General features: G+C 38.6%; 1 protein-coding gene across 1 annotated transcript in view; it reads left to right on the top strand.

Annotated features, from left to right (window-relative positions):
- The first annotated feature begins 8,123 nt into the window (after positions 1 to 8,123).
- The window catches only part of LOC138648609 (mucin-5AC-like), an 80,531-nt gene continuing 67,935 nt past the window's right edge, over positions 8,124 to 20,719 (top strand). The window contains exons 1-14 of the mRNA XM_069738396.1: positions 8,124 to 8,196; positions 8,766 to 8,840; positions 11,337 to 11,399; positions 13,244 to 13,372; positions 14,801 to 14,860; positions 15,331 to 15,592; positions 15,699 to 15,813; positions 16,299 to 16,389; positions 16,478 to 16,745; positions 16,918 to 17,041; positions 17,258 to 17,393; positions 18,107 to 18,232; positions 19,549 to 19,666; positions 20,264 to 20,402. Coding sequence (XP_069594497.1) covers positions 8,124 to 8,196; positions 8,766 to 8,840; positions 11,337 to 11,399; positions 13,244 to 13,372; positions 14,801 to 14,860; positions 15,331 to 15,592; positions 15,699 to 15,813; positions 16,299 to 16,389; positions 16,478 to 16,745; positions 16,918 to 17,041; positions 17,258 to 17,393; positions 18,107 to 18,232; positions 19,549 to 19,666; positions 20,264 to 20,402 — 1,779 coding nt within the window. The remainder of the gene's footprint in view (positions 8,197 to 8,765; positions 8,841 to 11,336; positions 11,400 to 13,243; positions 13,373 to 14,800; positions 14,861 to 15,330; positions 15,593 to 15,698; positions 15,814 to 16,298; positions 16,390 to 16,477; positions 16,746 to 16,917; positions 17,042 to 17,257; positions 17,394 to 18,106; positions 18,233 to 19,548; positions 19,667 to 20,263; positions 20,403 to 20,719) is intronic.

The following is a 20,719-nucleotide window of genomic DNA, read 5'->3' as shown; positions in this document are numbered from 1 at the left end:
AAAATAATTATTTTTTCTATAAAATAGTTTTTATCGTATAAAAGCGCCAAAACATAAAAAAATGATATAAATGAGGTGTCGCTGTAATCGTACTGACCCGAAGAATAAAACTGCTTTATCAATTTTACCAAATGCAGAACGGTATAAACGCCTCCCCCAAAAGAAATTCATGAATAGCTGGTTTTTGGTAATTCTGCCTCACAAAAATCAGAATAAAAAGCGAACAAAAAATGTAACGTGCCCGAAAATGTTACCAATAAAAACGTCAACTCGTCCCGCAAAAATCAAGACCTCACATGACTCTGTGAACCAAAATATGGAAAAATTATAGCTCTCAAAATGTGGTAACGCAAAAAATATTTTTTGCAATAAAAAGCGTCTTTCAGTGTGTGACGGCTGCCAATCATAAAAATCCGCTAAATAACCCACTATAAAAGTAAATCAAACCCCCCTTCATCACCCCCTTAGTTAGGGAAAAATTAAAAAAATGTATTTATTTCCATTTTTCCATTAGGGCTAGGGTTAGGGCTAGGGTTAGGGTTTGGGCTAGGGCTAGGGTTAGGGCTAGGGTTAGGGCTAGGGTTAGGGTTAGGGCTAGGGTTAGGGCTAGGGTTAGGGCTAGGGTTAGGGCTAGGGCTATGGTTAGGGCTAGGGCTAGGGTTAGGGCTATGGTTAGGGCTAGGGTCAAGGCTACAGTTAGGGTTGGGGCTAAAGTTAGGATTAGGCTATGGTTAGGGCTACGGTTAAGGCTACAGTTAGGGTTGGGGCTAAAGTTACGGTTAGGGTTTAGATTACATTTACAGTTGGGAATAGGGTTGGGATTAGGGTTAGGTGTGTGTCAGGGTTAGAGGTGTGGTTAGGGTTACTGTTGGGATTAGGGTTAGGGGTGTGTTTGGATTAGGGTTTCAGTTATAATTGGGGGGTTTCCACTGTTTAGGCACATCAGGGGCTCTCCAAACGCGACATGGCATCCGTTCTCAATTCCAGCCAATTCTGCGTTGAAAAAGTAAAACAGTGCTTCTTCCCTTCCGAGCTCTCTCGTGTACCCAAACAGGGGTTTACCCCAACATATGGGGTATCAGCGCACTCAGGACAAATTGGACAACATCTTTTGTGGTCCAATTTCTCCTGTTAACCTTGGGAAAATACAAAACTGGGGGCTAAAAAATAATTTTTGTGAAAAAATTTTTTTTTTTTTATTTTCACGGCTCTGCGTTATAAACTGTAGTAAAACACTTGGGGGTTCAAAGCTCTCACAACACATCTAGATGAGTTCCTTAGGGGGTCTAGTTTCCAAAATGGTGTCACTTGTGGGGGGTTTCTACTGTTTCGGTACATTAGGGTCTCTGCAAATGCAATGTGACACCTGCAGACCATTCCATCTAAGCCTGCATTCCAAATGGAGCTCCTTCCCTTCCGAGCCCTCCCATGCGCCCAAACAGTGGTTCCCCCCCACATATGGGGTATCAGCGCACTCAGAACAAATTGGACAACAAATTTTGGGGTCCAATTTCTCCTGTTACCCTCGGGAAAATACAAAACTGGGGGCTACAAAAATAATTTTTGTGGGAAAAAATTTTTGTTTTATTTTTACGGCTCTCCATTATAAACTTCTGTGAAGCCCTTGGTGGGTCAAAGTGCTCACCACACATGTAGATAAGTTCCTTAGGGGGTCTACTTTCCAAAATGGTGTCACTTGTGGGGGGTTTCAATGTTTAGGCACATCAGTGGCTCTCCAAACGCAACATGGCGTCCCATCTCAATTCCTGTCAATTTTGCATTGAAAAGTCAAACAGCGCTCCTTCCCTTCCGAGCTCTCCCATCCGCCCAAACAGTGGTTTACCCCCACATATGGGGTATCAGCGTACTCAGGACAAATTGTACAACTTTTGGGGTCCAATTTCTTCTCTTACCCTTGGGAAAATAAAAAATTGGGGGCCGAAAGTTAATTTTTGTGAAAAAATATGATTTTTTATTTTTACGGTTCTACATTATAAACTTCTGTGAAGCACTTGGTGGGTCAAAGTGCTCACCACACCTCTAGATAAGTTCCTTAGGGGGTCTACTTTCCAAAATGGTGTCACTTGTGGGGGGTTTCAATGTTTAGGCACATCAGTAGCTCTCCAAACGCAACATGGCGTCCCATCTCAATTCCTGTCAATTTTGCATTGAAAAGTCAAACAGCGCTCCTTCCCTTCCGAGCTCTCCCATCCGCCCAAACAGTGGTTTACCCCCACATATGGGGTATCAGCGTACTCAGGACAAATTGTACAACTTTTGGGGTCCAATTTCTTCTCTTACCCTAGGGAAAATAAAAAATTGGGGGCCGAAAGTTAATTTTTGTGAAAAAATATGATTTTTTATTTTTACGGTTCTACATTATAAACTTCTGTGAAGCACTTGGTGGGTCAAAGTGCTCACCACACCTCTAGATAAGTTCCTTAGGGGGTCTACTTTCCAAAATGGTGTCACTTGTGGGGGGTTTCAATGTTTAGGCACATCAGTAGCTCTCCAAACGCAACATGGCGTCCCATCTCAATTCCTGTCAATTTTGCATTGAAAAGTCAAACAGCGCTCCTTCCCTTCCGAGCTCTCCCATCCGCCCAAACAGTGGTTTACCCCCACATATGGGGTATCAGCGTACTCAGGACAAATTGTACAACAACTTTTGGGGTCCAATTTATTCTCTTACCCTTGGGAAAATAAAAAATTGGGGGCCGAAAGTTAATTTTTGTGAAAAAATATGATTTTTTATTTTTACGGTTCTACATTATAAACTTCTGTGAAGCACTTGGTGGTTCAAAGTGCTCATCACACATCTAGATAAGTACCTTAAGGGGTCTACTTTCCAAAATGTTGTCACTTTTGGGGGGTTTCAATGTTTAGGCACATCAGGGGCTCTCCAAACGAAACATGGCGTCCCATCTCAATTCCAGTCAATTTTGCATTGAAAAGTCAAATGGCGCTCCTTTGCTTCCGAGCTCTGCCATGCGCTCAAACAGTGGTTTACCCCTATATGTGGGGTATTGTCGTACTCAGGACAAATTGTACAACAATTTTTGGGGTCTATTTTCTCCTGTTACCCTTGGTAAAATTAAACAAATTGGAGCTGAATTAAATTTTTTGTGAAAAAAAGTTAAATGTTCATTTTTATTTAAACATTCAAAAAATTCCTGTGAAGCACCAGAAGGGTTAATAAACTTCTTGAATATGGTTTTGAGCACCTTGAGGGGTGTAGCTTTTAGAATGGTGTCACAATTGGGTATTTTCTATCATATAGACCCCTCAAAATGACTTCAAATGAGATGTGGTCCCTAAAAAAAAATGGTGTTGTAGAAATGAGAAATTGCTGGTCAAATTTTAACCCTTATAACTCCCTAACAAAAAAAAATGTTGGTTCCAAAATTGTGCTGATGTAAAGTAGACATGTGGGAAATGTTACTTACTAAGTATTTTGTGTGACATATCTCTGTGATTTAATTGCATAAAAATTCAAAGTTGGAAAATTGCGAAATTTTCATAATTTTCGCCAAATTTCCCTTTTTTTCACAAATAAACGCAGGTACTATCAAAGAATTTTTACCATTGTCATGAAGTACAATATGTCACGAGAAAACAATGTCAGAATCACTGGGATCCGTTGAAGCGTTCCAGAGTTATAACCTCACAAAGGGACAGTGGTCAGAATTGTAAAAATTGGCCCGGTCATTAACGTGCAAACCACCCTTGGGGGTAAAGGGGTTAAAGGAACGGTGAGTGCCAATACTTTTTCTTCCTATATACTTAATTCACAGCTTGTTCCACATAAAACAAACCCTTACAGGCTCTTAAAGGGGTGGTCTGGCACTCAAAATGCATTTTATAATTATCTATTTATACACCGTAAACACTTTTGTAATTTATTTTATTAAACAGCACCCTACACTTCTCCCTATCTAGCTATTCCTTAACTGTGTTTTTTTACTGTACTTCCTGTGATGCTTATTTTGATAGAAGTCTCAAATGTGACATCACTGGAGGCTAGTCTTGCACTCACTCCCTACTGCGTCCATCACCTACCCTGGAAGAGAGAGTCATATGCAGTTGCTCTCTAGTTTCTTGTATCATTGCCCCCTCTGAAGATGCATCACCACCATCTGCTCTACTAAGTAGCTGTGTTCCTCTGTGAGCCAAACAGGGCACAGCGTTATCTTTGCTAACAGACTCTGTGAAGTAACAGAGTCTGTTTATACTACTTCATTGTACCGCCATATCTAGCAGCAGGTTCTTTCCTGCATGGTGGATCCTGGGTTGCAAACGCACCAACTTCTTCTAATAAATATATATTTGGTGCGTTCCGCCAACCCTAACATGAAGCCCAATATGTCACGAAAAATCAATCTCAGAATCGCTAGGATCCGTTGAAGCATTCCTGAGTTATTACCTTATAAAGGGACACTGGTCAGAATTGCAAAAAAAGGCCAGGTCATTAAGGTCAAAATAGGCTGGGTCATGAAGTGGTTAAATGTGACGGCACTGTATGCACAAGAAATGCTACTGACTGAAGCAATATTTCTTCCATGTTGCATGGAATGTATAAGATGCACCAAATTCATTAACAAGGTTGTCCAGGTTTAGCATGAAAGTCTGTAGTCTCTCTATGTGACTGCAGACTTGTGAATGCACACAGTTTGCATGGCTCTTACTGTCAGGACTCTCCAGTGTTGGCACTGGGAAAGATCGGTCATATGACCACAAACAAGTGATATACCCACCTCCAGCCACATTCACACTAGACGTGTAAGACCTCACTCAATTCTCTTATATACACTGTATTTTAGATACTAGACAACAAAAAATTGAGAATGCTTCCATGAATCTTTAAAGAGAAGGAGAAAGCGCTCCTAATCGCAATACCCCAGCAGTGAAGGAAAAAGGGTGAATACTGTTAACTCACCTAAGGCAATTGTTCGAGGCACAACATTGATGTATGTGTATGGATTATCCTCCCAAGGCTGCAACTACCACTATGGATACTGAAGATGCCAACAGGGATCAGTAAGGAAAAAAATAAAAACAAAACATAGTCTCAGGAGAGCTGCCAATGACAGAAAAATCCAAATGTGTAGAAAAAAAAAGTTTCTTTATTCATGCAACGCGTTTCAGAGTCTGATAAAGGAGTCTTATCGACACTGAAACTCGTTAAATGAATGAAGAAATTTTATTTCTCTACACATTTGGACTTTCCCATCATTGGCAGGGCTTCTAAAACCCTTTTTTGTTTTTATTTTTCTTCTCCATTAATCTTTGAAATTCAAAGTAATTACATTAAAAAAATACATAAAATTCTTGTTTCTGACTAAAAAGTTAAATGTTTCTTTCCTAAGAAGCTCCAAAAATGAAAGAGAACCTATGACTCAGTTCATGCAACTCAAATCCTGGGCAGTATGGGTCAGAGCCGGGTAGCACTATTACAGCCAGTTATATTTTTCTCCCGTTGAGAGAGACCTGTCAAAGATCTGGAGCGAAGCTGGGTAAAACCTGTCGAGGAAGAGTGGAAATAGTTTAATCTCTGCGTATGGTCGCTTGCTGGTTCTTCAAACTATATTTTCTCTGAAATGCTGATGCATTTCAGATTAAAATGTACCTGGCTGCAATCAAGCAATCAAGTTCTGAATTATGCTGCCTATAGTGGCAGCATGAAATTTCTAATAGGTTTCTTTTAAAGTTAAAGGTACACAAAGTTCTTCAAAATCTACTGCAAAAATGTAGGAGAACTCAGCAAGTTCATGCGATGGGGAAACACTTTTTAGATATCATATGTGTGAGATCGTTGTCAAAACAAGTACTGTTTTTCATCTGAGGTTCCTATAAGATCCAATATAAATAATAAGATATGAAAGGGAAAGAAATGTTGGTCTTTTATGTCATGAGAACAGTATAGATGAAATAATATATTTAATGAAAATTGCATTTGTGTCAAATTGTTTGGAAATTAGCTGTACAATTTGCGATTCAAAATTTTCAAAATGTCTAAAAATATGCCAGCTGCCATTTTTCACATTGTAGAAGATTGCATCAGTCAAAGAAAGTTCAAATGACATTGTGCGTGGCTATTTGAGCTTCATCGTCATGCCTTTCAACTATCACACCATATGGTATAGCAATTAATCAACGGGAAGTATCATAGCCAGAAAGATAACAGATGCAAAGAATGTAACAGCCTTTTAAACGTGAACATTGATCATGAGATGACGTTGTAACTCAAAGCTTGGCAGCCGAGATAGGAAGAGAAAGCTATATAATACTGAATAAACACTGCAGATAGTGTGTGACAACACATCAGTAAAGAACTGTTACCATCTTTTTAGCTATAGCCATACATGTTTAGGTCTCTTTGATATTACCAAGGCTTTTTAGTTAAAAAACTTAAAATGAGTTAGAGGAGACCTGAGAGTGTTATACACTTCTTTGTAGGGCAATTGGAGTACTTGCGATTTGCCATATATACATTTGGTTTTAGAAAAATGTTGGTCAACCTTTTATATTTGAATTTAAAAAGATTTTCCCATCTGTAGAGAAAAGGCTATATATAATGGCAGCACTACTGATTGGTGATACAAAAACTTATGTCCATATGTTAGGGCCAGGTAATTAATATTATAAGGCAAATTTTCTTAAATGTTTTATTTCAACCCCAGGCTTCCTTTCTTAGGTCCGCTGTGAGAGCGTCCTCCCGTGTATGACCCTCTCCTGTGCTTGTCCAAAGTGATGTTAAAGACAGAGCAGCCTGGTAGTTCTGCTGATGAGTCACAGAGTGAACGGGGGGCGTAAACAGTGTGATATCACTGAAAGCTGAGTTACGGGACCTCAATGTGGCCACAAACCTAAGTGTTTCGAAGGAGACTGCATCTCCTTCAAAACGCATCAGTTTGTGGCCTCAATGAAGTCCAGTAACTCTGCTTTCAGTGATGTCCCACTATTAACGCCCCCCGCTTTTGCCACCACGCAACAGCAGTGCTTCTGGCTGGAGTGGGCTCCTGTAACCATCACTCTGGACAATCACAGGAGAGTGGCATACTTCGGAGGATGCGCCCGCAACAGTCCTACCCCACCGCAATAAACAATTTCAAGAGTTGGATGACTGTCACACAACTGCATGGACCAGTTAGTCTATTATTCACTTAAACATTAGCACTAACTGTGTTTCATATAACTAGTGAAACTGAATTCAGATAGTTCTCTAATGATGTATCAGGGGACAGTCTTGGACTATTGATCCTCTGAATTCAATACCGTACTCACAGTATGTCATTGAGGGTACAAATTATCCTGCACTGTTGGTAATGATACCTATTAGCTTTTGGGCTCAATCATAACTACTGCTATTGTTATATTTTACTCTCAACACATCTGTGTCTTATTACGGTCCACCAACATAGATGCACAGTTGTTTTATTTATACAGGTGACCTAACATCGTTGATTGTGCACATCTTATCTGTACCATATATACGTGTTACTGTGGTAGTACACACTGATATCTCTTAATACAAAACAGGTTTTAACCAAAATTGGCACAACGTTACAACTACAGTACCATGCTTACAAGGGCTGACACCTTATCCAAAAAAGTATTTTAGACAAAAAAAAGATTAGATATGAGGAGTTAATAATCTTTACATTTAGAGCATTAAAAAGTTGTGCAAATTGTCACCAAAAAATGGATCTATGCACAATATGTTCCAACGTTTCCTGGAAAGTACATGGAAACTTGAAGAACTTTCAAAATCCTATTCCAAACAAGCATTTGCTCTTCATCTAATACTATAGTTAAACTAAGTAAGCTATGTATTTACCATGTAAACTACATATTTATCAAGTATTTGGTAGTTTCTTCCATCCACTCTTCATCACTTCTAACAATTATTTAGCAAAATCTATTTTCATCCAACTGCCAGAACACAAACATCCTGGATCCACAGAAAAACAGCTTAGCATTTGACGTCAGTAGCCATCTTCAATTACTGGCTCTGCCCCTTGCACGTAATTAAAGGCAGGGTTTTTGTCCTATAAGTAGCCCATTTGGGGCACAAGAACAGTGCCAGCTCTGGACAATCACCTCACCGCTTGAGCTGAGGAACCATGGGGACCTTCAATGGCCTTTGGGCATCGATATGTGCCCTTCTCATACTAAATGCCTGCCTTCAGGCACAAGGTAGGTAGCTAACTTCTTTTGCTAAGTATTGTCCATTTATCTTCCATAAAAAATTACTAAAAAACGTTTCTTCTGTTGTTATAAATACATGATTTTAACCATTCTGTAGAGAAATTCTTTGCCTTTCATTGACTGGATGAATTCGTTGAGGACTAATAAGTGCCGTTTGTCACCAATTTTGCATAAATATTACATTCTCGCATATGGCATACTTGGTACATTGTTACGTTCCATTATTTCTCCTCATTCATCAGCATGGGAGCTATAAGCTGAGCTGTTACTGATATTGTAGTTGGTAGGGATCCACTTCATTACAAAGAGTATTTTTTAATATGGTTGTAAAGCATCTGGTCCCTATTCCATTGGCAAATTATTAATATTTTCTAAAAAGCCAGGTAATAAAAGATCTAGATATTAAGTGAGTGAAAGTTGGACACCAGCAATAGATTTCAAGGACGCTGTCAGAATCTTGAGTCATTTCCTTTGGCCTTAAATAAATGGAAAAATATGAATTGACAACATTTTTTTTTCAAACTGCTTACATTTGACGTGTAATTTATTTTAAACAGCAGCCATGCAAGCTTCTGCTGCAAGTGATGCCAAGGAACTGAAACAGAACAGTGCTGACAGCCAAAAGACATCAGGTGAGATTAAAATTTAAATTAATGGGGTTGTCCACTACTAGGACAACCCATTCACACTCTGAATGTTTGCCCCTTTAAAATAAATATACCTATACTCACTTGCATTCTGGGGGCTCACAAGAGATTATTAAGTCACGTGAGCCCTACGCCTAATCAGCATTAGAGTCACTGTCTCCTCCTTCGCTATGGCTGGCTGCTCATCTCCTCTTGATTACTAATATGTCGGAAGCCGGGGACAGTGATACCAGTGATGATTGCACTCAGGGCTCACGAGACACAACAACCTCCGGTAACGCATGTGCTGATACTGCTGGAACGACGCTGGGGCTGGAGGTGAAAATAGGTTTTTATTTTACTGGGGGGCAAACATTCCAAGTGAGAGTCCTAGCACTGAGAATTATGAATTGGGTATAATGGAAAAGTTGCTGTTACTTTTGAAGTTGGAGATTAAGGGCTTGTTTCCACAATGAAATTAATATTTTTTTCTTGGTCATAGTCAATTGGTCATAGTCAATGAGGGATAACATGAGTGGTGTGTTCCCCAAAGCAAATCTGTAACCACTTCCAATAACACCACTAAGATCTTGTTAGAGTCAACTTCCCAACATTAGACTCTGGATAACATACACCTGAAACTTCACAGAATTTACAATAATGTCATTTGACCTTGATCTCAATATTTCTTCTCTTTATCATTTCTATATTTCCCCATATGATATCATGCAATCGGTATTCATCTAGAAAAATAATGAACAAAAACTAAGCCATTTATAGACAATAAGACACATTCAAACCATTTGTTTAACCTCGAAAACATTAAAAAACAAATATCAACTGTCTTTTAAAAATGTCAGGAACATTTTTCATGATCTAGGGTCACATTTTCCTTATTGAATAAGATGACCGTGTTCTTAATCATTAAACTTCTCATTGACTGAACTCAGATGTGGCTGATTACTACCACTTCCAACAAGATAGACCAGCAGCTAATCCTACTCTATTAACAGCATTCATCAGAAATTAACTGATCTCTACACAAGGCATCTTAAGAGTTCTGTTACCGAAACACAATTTTTCCCATGGTTCAGTCCTCTTTGACCCATTGTCACCCACTGCCATTTGCTATGTCTCTGTGAGACATTATATTCTTATTTATAAGCTATGAAATTACAGTAGACGCTTCAATGGGGAATACTACGATGATTACTTTTTCCGCAATGGCCTCAGATATTAAATTGTAAGCACACCATGATAGAATTATGGGCCCATAGCCGCCTACTTGCCCCTTATTGCAGATCCATAAAAAAATAGATTTGTGAGAAAACTGAGTGCAAGAAATTCATTGACCCTTTAGTGAACGGAGTCATTCAAAAGTACAACACATCCCTCGGAAAAAAAAAAACCCTCAAGCAGCGATGTAGATGGAAAAATAAAAAAGTTATAGCTCTTGGAAGAAGGGGAGGAAAAAAAGAAAAATCGCAAGATCGTGAAGGGGTTAAACAAAAGATTGTTTTTATGATATAGGTTATAAAACTCGGGATTATTGTCTTTAGATACATCAAGTGGGCAAGCAATAAGCAAAATTTGCAATGCCAACACTTTTTCCCTCCGGTTTGCTGTATTGCTCACTTACCCTTTGGCTTTCCAACAACCGTGCAGTTTTGAGCTTAAAGTCAACATATACAAAGCGTAGTTCTATGGTTCTCTGGAACATTTGCTTCAAACAATACTGTATAGATTAGACACTTTTGTCCGTGCGGATTAACAAAACGGGAACTGTCCAAGTAGCTTAGAATGTAAATAAAAGCTACACAATCCAAAGTGATGATCATACAAAATACTCCATAATTATGAAAACATACCACAAACCATGTAAAGTCAATAGCAAAATATTGTGAGTAGCGTACTGCTCATCAGAGAAGTCACTCTCCCTGTAAAGGCTCATGACAGTATTTTCGATCTGCATACTAGCCATTAATAAAATGGATTGCGCTTACACCAATGTTATTCCATTGGGCAGTGCAGATGAATTATTTTTATCACTGACCGATTAGCAGCATCATGATTTTCATCCGAGACTAGGATGCCACTCACCCATTCAAGTCTAACAGTCCATGAAAAAATAAACAACTGCAACCAGGTGACACCAGAGTAGTTGTGTCTTCAATAATACTCTGATTTTAGCAAAACTAACACAACACCAGGTGTCATTGTGATATCCAAGTCTTTAGTCCTCCTTTGCAATGAGCCATATACAGTACCTGCTTGTGTAATATTTTTTTCAGATTTCAGTAACATTTTTATTTCCATACTTTATGCTAAAAACTTTTCAGTTTTCAGCGTTATTAAAGGACAATAATTAACCACACTAAGATACCTGGTGCATAAATCTACATGCAATAATCTAGACGATTTCAGCTAAAAATATAGAAATATATTATTATGCGCAGTAGTAGTGATATTTTGTACATCTTAATATTGTGTTTTTGCTTACAGGTGAAGAATTCAATCAGTTTGACCGCAATTATGAAATTCCTGATTTGGATAGCGCGTTGTCCGGTTTGTAAATTATTATTTTTTTTATAAATGATTTTTAATCTAAAGAACCTCTCTTCCTATCAAACTTTTATCCTCTTAATATATTGCTATCATCGCATTATAGCACTGTGTACTTACAATTGCTCGTTTTGCCGTTCTACACAATTAATTCTTCTCGTTTCTCTGCTCTATGTAGAAACAGGATGTCTCTTGTCCCTGCATTCATCATTACCCTCTCCAACTCCTGACCCAGCTTCTCTCTCCTACCCCCTGTCAGGGACTTTTGCAAAGACTAATGGCTCATACAGGGAAAATTGACTTCCTGTTTCTGCACAGAGCTTAGAAAGATTCAGCTAGTCTGTTTTTAATCACGTGATGTCACTGACCTAATGGAAAAGAGGAGTATTAACTTGGTAGAAGGACAAAATTAAACCTTCTAAGCTTTATGTAGAAACAGCAGGCCAATTTTCCCTGTATGAGTCATGAGTCACTGGAAAAGTCCCTGGCAAGTTGGAGAAGGGAGCAGCTGGGTCAGGAGTTGAAGAAGGGGATGATAAATGAAGGAACAAGAGATTTTATAATTCTACATAATGCAGAGAAAAGTGAAGAATTTTCGGGGTAGAAAGGTAAAATGAGCAATAGTAAGTAGGGTTGAGCGACCTTTACTTTTATAGGATCGGGTCGGGTTTCACGAAACCCGACTTTTTCAAAAGTCTGGTCGAGTGAAATCGTCCGATCCTATAAAAAAGTCGGGGTCGGGGTCGGCCGAAACCCGAAACCCAATGCAGTGCATTGGGTTTCCATGGTTCCCAGGGTCTGAAGGAGCGGAAACTCTCCTTCAGGCCCTGCGATCCATATTTTAGTGTAAAATAAAGAATTAAAATAAAAAATATCGCAATACTTACCCTCTGACGCGCCCTGGTACTAATCGGGAACCTTCCTTCCTTAGAATCAGCCTTCCAGGACCTTGCGGTGACGTCGCGGTGACGTCGCGGCTTTTGATTGGCCACGCGGCCGCCCATGTGACCGCTCGCGCGACCAATCACAAGCCGCGACGTCACCGCTGACGTCACCGAAGGTCCTGGAAGGGCTGATTCTTAGGAAGGAAGGCTGCCGGAAAGAAGCAGGGCGCGTCCGAGGGTGAGTATATTCCTATTAGGTATATACTCACCCTCGGACGCGCCCTGCTTCTTTCCAACAGCCTTCCTTCCTAAGAATCAGCCTTCCAGGACCTTCGGTGACGTCAGCGGTGACGTCGCGGCTTGTGATTGGTCGTGCGAGCGGTCACATGGGCGGCCGTGCGGCCAATCAAAAGCCGCGACGTCACCGCAAGGTCCTGGAAGGCTGATTCTAAGGAAGGAAAGCTCCCGATTAGTACCAGGGCGCGTCAGAGGGTAAGTATTGCGATATTTTTTATTTTAATTCTTTATTTTACACTTAAATCTGAATTCCGATACCAATTCCCGATATCTTAAACATATCGGGAATCGGTATCGGAATTCCGATTCCAGATTCAAAAGATCGCCGACTTCATGGCCGACCCCACACAGGGGTCGGGTCGGGTTTCATGAAACCCGACCTTGCCAAAAGTCGGCGACTTTTGAAAATTTTCGACCCGTTTCGCTCAACCCTAATAGTAAGTACACAGTGTTGTATAATATGATGGATGCAATATATTAACAGGATAAAACTTTGGTGGAAGGAATGCTTATTTAATTCTGAAAACAAATCTGCCTGTATATTTTAGAATGGAAACGATTTTGCCATCTAATTGTCAACATCATTTTTAGAAATAATGTATTACCAAAGGTATAGTTTCCATGTGATTCCTTGTCAAGTACTGTAATTAGATCTTCTTCCCACAGATGACGGAAACAGCGAAGAAGCTTCGACTGCTGGCATCCAACAGCAGAAGAATGATAATTCCAACAATGAGGACTCCAGCAAGGCAGATAGTACATGGTACTACAATCAGAGGAACAGCTATGATAAGAGTACGTTATTATGATTCTCACTCTAAAATTACTCAGAATTGTCGACATTTTGTCCCTTACCTACAGCTTTTTTGACATTTCATCCAGGGAAATATAAAATTCACTTTTATATGTATGACATGAAATCATAAAAATACAAAAAAAAAGATCTTGCATAGTTATGAGGCAGATAATTACGGGAGTTTTCTAGTTGTAGGATTTACGTAAAATATCTTAAAACCGTATTAGTAAAATTTTACAAATCGTTCAGGACAGAATCATCAATTTTTACCAGCGCACCCACAAATTTTGAGCCCAATTTATTATTACATTTGTGACTTTTGTTTATTGAGTTATTAGTTTTTGCGTTTGTTTTTTTTTTGCTCCAAATTCATCTTTCTTTTCTGATTATTTTTTTTCGACTTGCCACTGTGGGCTTAGGGCTTCTAGATGTTTTCTCTTGATTCTTCACTTGTAACTTTTCAAAAAAGTGTAAACATTTCTTTCAAATGCACGACAGTCAAAACCTGAAGTGATTTTGTATACGTCTGAAATGTTTGCAACATTTTCAGAAATGTGAAACTTTTTGCGCTAGTTTGGTTAATGGCAGAAAAAAAGATAAAATTCTACATGGCATAACATTTATAAACAGTATGCGCCATTTTGATTAATTTAATGTAATCAAACAGCACAAGACAAAAAAAGAAAAGTGACCTAAAAATGGAAATGGTGAATTTTAGCTAGCATGAATTTTAGCTAGCATACGCTTGGGATATGAATAAGACAAAGGAGACGGATGGAAGGGATGATTGGCGGAGAACTAGAAAACACTGAGCTTGATTAATATCTGCAATCATGGCTTCTTCCAGGGACGTCCCCAGAAGAAGCCAAGCGAAATGTGTCTGGTGGAGGGATGTTGTCCCGGTCCTTTAATAGATGCAGATGTATATACTATTAAAATTAAAAACCTGTGTACTTTATTTTTATGCTGTCAATTATTTCACCATGCAATATATGGATGACTAAGGAAACCACTATTCTATAGGTCTATATTTATACATTATTGTTGACATATATTGGTCCTTGTACTCCATGTATTGCAGTTTTCCTATGTGACCTGCTATCTGTGTTTCTTCTGTTGAGGAACCTTTTTATACTTTTTATACTACGGTGCTATTATTATTTTTAATAAAGTAACTTATTAATTTTTGACATCTTTGTTTCACTTTTTTTTCTGGAGATTTATCTCATCTCTGGTATTACTGTTATGTTCTATGATTTAAATGATGGCCATGAATTAATTCCTTGTGTTAGTATCGGGACAAATGTATGTTGATTAATGGAAAGTTACAGTTTCTGCCACCCTTGTTAATGAAAAATATAGATTAAATAGACCACAATATATCACACTTTATCTAATAATTATTTAACATTTGTCATCTAATCCAGGCACTGAGAAATCCTCAAAGCTCACTTTCATTGCTCCAACAACTCCTCCAGTTCTGAGAAGTAAGTTTTTTGGAAATATAAATAATACATTAGGTTAGGTTCACATTGCGTTAATGGGTGTCCACTAGCGGGCTCCGTTACATGGCGCAATTGTCGCAATTAGCTCTATGTAATGGATCCGTTAGCGCACCCATTGACTGAAATTTGCTAACGGATCTTTAGTGCATCGCTAGCGCATGCCATTTTTGGCATGCGCTAGCAATGTCCCATTAGTTTCGGATGGACCGCGGACGCTGCTTGCAGAGTCTGAGGTCTGTTCCTCGCTAGCGCAGATCGGGTATCTGCGCTAGCGGGATCGCCAAACGCGATCCCTTTTGGGACATTGCGTTAGCGCAATCCGCTAGCGTATGCGCTAAATGGATTGCCCTAACGCAATGTGAACCTAGCCTAAGTAAAATGGTCTTCTCGTCATAAGATATCTACTTAATGAGCATGAAGTACAGACTCAATCAGATTATCTTGCTTCACAGGTATTGTTTCTTCTCATAATGGTCAAGTCTGTAGCACCTGGGGTAATTCTTACTTCAAGACTTTTGATGGTGACATCTTCTACTTTCCTGGTTTTTGTAACTACGTTTTTGCCTCAAACTGCAAGAGTAATTTTGAGGAATTTAACATCCAGTTTAGACGTTCAGTTGTGAACAATCTGCCCCACATCACTCACATTTCTATGAGGATTGAAGGAGTTTCTATTGAACTTTCCAGTGGAACTGTTGCATTCAATGGAGAACAGTACGTGCAATATTCTTATTATTGTCTCGTTAATTCTCCAAAACTTTTCTTTTTCAAAATTAATAACTTTAGGATTTAACTTTTTTTTATGTACTTTAATTTCCAGGGTGGATCTCCCTTATAGTTTCTCAGGGGTCCAGATTGATAGAAGTGGTATCTACATCAAAGTCACTGCAAAAATTGGTCTGGAATTCATGTGGAATGAGGATGATGCAATTTTGGTAATTTGTACAAACATAAACTTTTTTTTCATGAAGAAATGAAGTTGCAGTATCTGGCTCCTGTTCTCGCACTCTCAATCTTTTCTTATATTCCATGGAAGGCTATTTATCATTCACCTAATGCTACATTTTCCTTGAAGCGGCCGCTTTGCCTTACACTGGGAATGGGACTGGGGCAAATCAGCCCATTGTGATGCACTGTTGTGTACACAGAGAAATTCATAATAGATATTACTTGCTCTTTCCAAGTCATATTGTAGAAAATGTAAAAATACTAGATAAAGGGAAAGGAGAAGTACTTGCTCACAACTAACAACTAGATCAATCGGAGGCCATCTTGAAATTAAGGTTGGAATTTGATTGGCTGCTCTTTCACTTCAGGGTGCTAGTTTTTATAAATTTCCCATATGGTGCTGCCATAATCATAATATAAAGCTTTATAATGAAAACTTTTCACTCACGGAACATTTCTTTTCTCCTTTCAGTTGGAACTTGATCAGAAATTTAACAATCAGACTTGTGGTTTGTGCGGGGACTTCAATGGCATTCCTGTCTTCAATGAGTTTATTTCTAACAGTGAGACACATTTGTATTCAATATTCTAAGAGTTATACAAATATTTGGTAAATGCATAGTTAAATGATTATTTTTCTTGTTTACCTAGATGTAAAACTGACTCCTATTCAATATGGAAATATGCAGAAGTTAAATGGACCTACAGAATTTTGTCAGGATGTAACAATCCAGCCCCAAGATGACTGCACTGACTCTGTAAGACCTAGTTTACCCCCAGAAAGCCACTGGTCAAGGATGTTTCATCATAGATTTCAATTGCTGCACAATGACTTAAATCTAATAATTGTCCATCTATCTATCTATCTATCTATCTATCTATCTATCTATCTATCTATCTATGTATCGTCCAATTATTTGTAAATCTATATATAGAATATTAAGACGTTACCCACTTCATTAACAAAAATTTTTTTCATATTTTATGCTCATTTACAGAGGAAACTTTGTTCATCGATCTTGACGAACTCTGCATTCTCATCTTGCAACAGTCTCGTGGACCCAACATTATACATTGATGCTTGTGTACAGGACTTGTGCCGATGTGCAAAAAACGCAACTGGCTTCTGCCTTTGTAACACTTTTACTGAGTATTCCCGACAATGTGCTCATGCTGGAGGACAACCCAATAATTGGAGAAGTGCCAAGCTATGCCGTGAGTTCAATCACACTATCTTATGTGTTATCATTGACTATTAATATATAAAATTATAATCAAAATAAAAGTAATAATTAAAGAAAGTCTGTCAACAATAAATAACTGTCCAAAGCACGCTCAGTGCACCCTTGGCGTGGCCAAACAGTTCAGTGCACCCTCAGTCCACTACTGACTTTCAAAGTATACATTCCTTACAACACTGTGTCATTTCAGTATAAAATTGTGATGCTAGTCACTTCTCACAGCCAAGCCGTGAGTCAGAATAGTCAAGGAGTCCAAGGTCAGAAGCCAGGAGGGTATGTCGTAAACAGTAGGAAGATACAAAAGCGAAGTCAGGTAACAATCCAAGGTCAGAATACAAAGAGGTTAATGGATCAGAGCAGAAGTGGCTAAACAGACGGATAGTCAGAGCGAGGTTCAAGGTCAGGCAATGAAAGATCAAGCATACAGAACTGAAGACACAGAGAGAACAAACCACACTTAGCTGAATGTACATCTTGCAGAGGTCTGGGAGAAATAGGTCAGTTAAGTAGGATGGCAATCACCTGCGATAATGATCACTTGGAAATAGCCGATGCCTCCCAGCCTCCCAGTCTCAGATTGGATAATTGAGCTGTCAATTAACAGACTGACAGCTCAGCACGTCCCTGTACCAGTCTGGATGACTGAGCTGTTTGTCAAAGCACTGACAGCTTCAGTACATCCCGTACAAGAATAGGTGGCTGAGCTGTCAGTAACTGCATCCTAGACACACTGAGGGGTGAAACTATGACACAAACATACTGTACATGACTGTATTAACACAACTAGACTCTGACTCATGCTGCACGTGGTTCGGGCATCATTAATCAGATGACAGATTACCTTCAACGTTTGAAGAAGTCCTCATAAATATTAGTATTGGCCTTTACATATTTATAGGCAAATAATTTGCTTTATGATATATTGACGACTTACACTGAAAAAGTAGTTACATTATGGACAGACTTAATATTTATACAATGACATGAACCAGGAATTTTGTGTATAATTTAATACCATGGTTTGTTTTTCTCAAAACAGCTCTTCAGTGTAACTACAATCTTGAATACAAGGAATGTGGAAACGCATGCCCCGACACTTGCTCCAACCCTGAGCGCTCATTGGTCTGCGATAACCACTGTATTGATGGATGCTTTTGCCCAGCAGGTATATCTCTAGACTTTTTTTATGAATTATTTCTTCTATGTGAGAAAAAGCTATGAATAGAGTTAACAATTCAAATATATTCAATAAACAGGAAGATAAATAAATGCTAGTGAAATTTCCACAATACTAAAGCGGATCTAACTGTGCTACATTGTAATCAATTGATTCTTTAAGTGAAGAGAAGCAACTATGTCACATGTATTGACTGAAGAATAAACGGTCCCTTTTTCATAAAAAATATATGTGGAAAATCTAAAACATTCCGCAGTTTGGTGCTATCAGCTCCATTATTAAATGACAAGCCTCACACAGCTGAGCCTTTTCAGTCCATTGGTTAAATAAAATATTTGCAATGCAACTAAATAATAGCCAATAATAAAATACAACTTAGTACATGCTAACTCTATAAGCGCCTCTCCATTTGGTTTCATGGTCCCACATATTGGATAATGGCTGGCATTTCTGCTGCCTTTTTAATGTTACTATTAATGCATGTTACCTATTACTAATGCATATTACCTATTCCCAGCAAAATAATTACCAGTTTCCAGTCTTCTATTCTTCCCAGTGCCGCTCGGCTCCTGTTTCATCATTTTGTGACTGTACATCCTGTTTGACCAATGACAGTAAATGAGAAGTAATGTCACAAGCTTTCAGTGTCAAGTCTATTAGAATATGGTTCTGGCTCCCATAGACTTACATTGAGAAGTGATTTCTGGTTCTTCCAGCAAACAATGTAGAGATCCAGATAGTAACAACTGGCAGAACAGGAGCAGAGTGGTGCTGAGAACAGACAAAGATGGCTGCTGGTAAGTATTTTACTACTGGCATAGAATCAACATTAATAATGCCACTCCAGTGGTGAAATGACCTCCTCCCCACCTGAGTGGTGATTTAAGGGCAAGTGGTATCTGCTCAAATTGCATGAAAATATTCTGCTATTTGGCAATTAAAGACGACAACTGTCTCATAGTTTTAGAAGACCACATCTTTCACCTCCCACACCTCCAAGCTACCCCCTGACAATTTAAAGTAAACAAAGTTAAGAAAATAAGATAAACAAGGCTGCCCACCCTTTGGTGAGGAGAAGAGGGTACATCGGGGGCACACTCATCTCATGAATACAACAGGCAATATATTATTTTAACTTTCTAGGTTTATAGGAGAACAGACCTGTCTTTGTTCTATTGTTAACTATCGCTCTATCTATCTATCTATCTATCTATCTATCTATCTATCTATCTATCTATCTATCTATCCATTTGTCTATCATACAGTATATATTTATCTATGTTGTTTATGTGTCTTCATTTAAGGAACTGTTTTTGATGACATCAATAACGCTGGCTGTATTCCCAAGCAGCAATGTTCTTGCACTTACAATGGACAGGTCTATGCATCAGGGAATGGATATTCAATTCAATGTCAATCTTGGTAAATACTCTGTCTTTCTACTCCCATGAAATTAATGAATTATATTTTGTTGTAGCTATTAAAGTCTGTTAAGTCTGTTCACATATTTAATAACTAGGAAAAAATAAAAGTGAAGTTTTACCTTTGGCGCGTTTGGTCCATCAGCAAAACACAAGCAAAATTGTTGGTGTCTGGGAACAAAAATTTGCATGAAGTCAGGGGCGCAACTATACTAGATGCAGAGTTTGCAATCACACCCTGGCCCTTGAGTCTAGGGACGTCCAAAAGGTCCCTTTGGCCCATACTAAAAGACCCATTGCTCTTAAACACTTGCAATAGTTGGGAGCCCCATTGGAGCTTTTGGATCGGGGCCAACGATCTTCGAGTTACGCTACTGCGTGGAGCTCATGTAATACTTGGCCACATCTTTCACAGCAAATTACTTCTCTTCATTCCAAAATGCAGAAGAAACATAATAAAGTCTGTATCCTGTAAAAAGATTATATGTTTTGCTGAAGATTCAATTGTCTAAATTGAGTTTGTGAAACCATGTAAACCCAGTAAGTGACAAGGCATAAGACTTTCTGAAACCTCTTTATATTTGATTCATTTGTTTAGCACTTGTTATGAAGGAAAATGGAGATGTTTAGAAAAAGACTGCCCTGGAACATGTGCAATTGAAGGAGGATCCCATATCACATCTTTTGATAGTACCCACTACAACTTTCATGGTGATTGCTCCTACGTCTTCTCTAAGGTAGGGAATATTTTAAGAAGGCATCCTATGAGTAGTGTTGATTTTGTGCGCTATATGTTTCACATCTTTGTGAGCTTCTGGTCTTGTATTCTCCACATGCAGCATGATCTGTGTATGGTGTTATTTGCCTAAGATTCTTTATAGGACAAAAAATTGAAGGAAAAAACATACATGTAAAATAAAAATACAAATATAAGGTTTGTATGAAAATCAACCAAGAACTACAGCGCTTTTTCACAAGCCAGAAAATGCTGCAAAGACTGTGTGTAGGAAGATTAAATGAATTTTATTTTAGCGACTAATCGGGAATTTCTTCC

The sequence above is a fragment of the Ranitomeya imitator genome, chromosome 9 (genome assembly GCF_032444005.1).
Source record: "Ranitomeya imitator isolate aRanImi1 chromosome 9, aRanImi1.pri, whole genome shotgun sequence".
Classification (NCBI taxonomy): Eukaryota; Metazoa; Chordata; class Amphibia; order Anura; family Dendrobatidae; genus Ranitomeya; species Ranitomeya imitator.
Note: the sequence above shows the minus strand (reverse complement) of the source record. Positions and strands in the feature narration are given on the sequence as shown.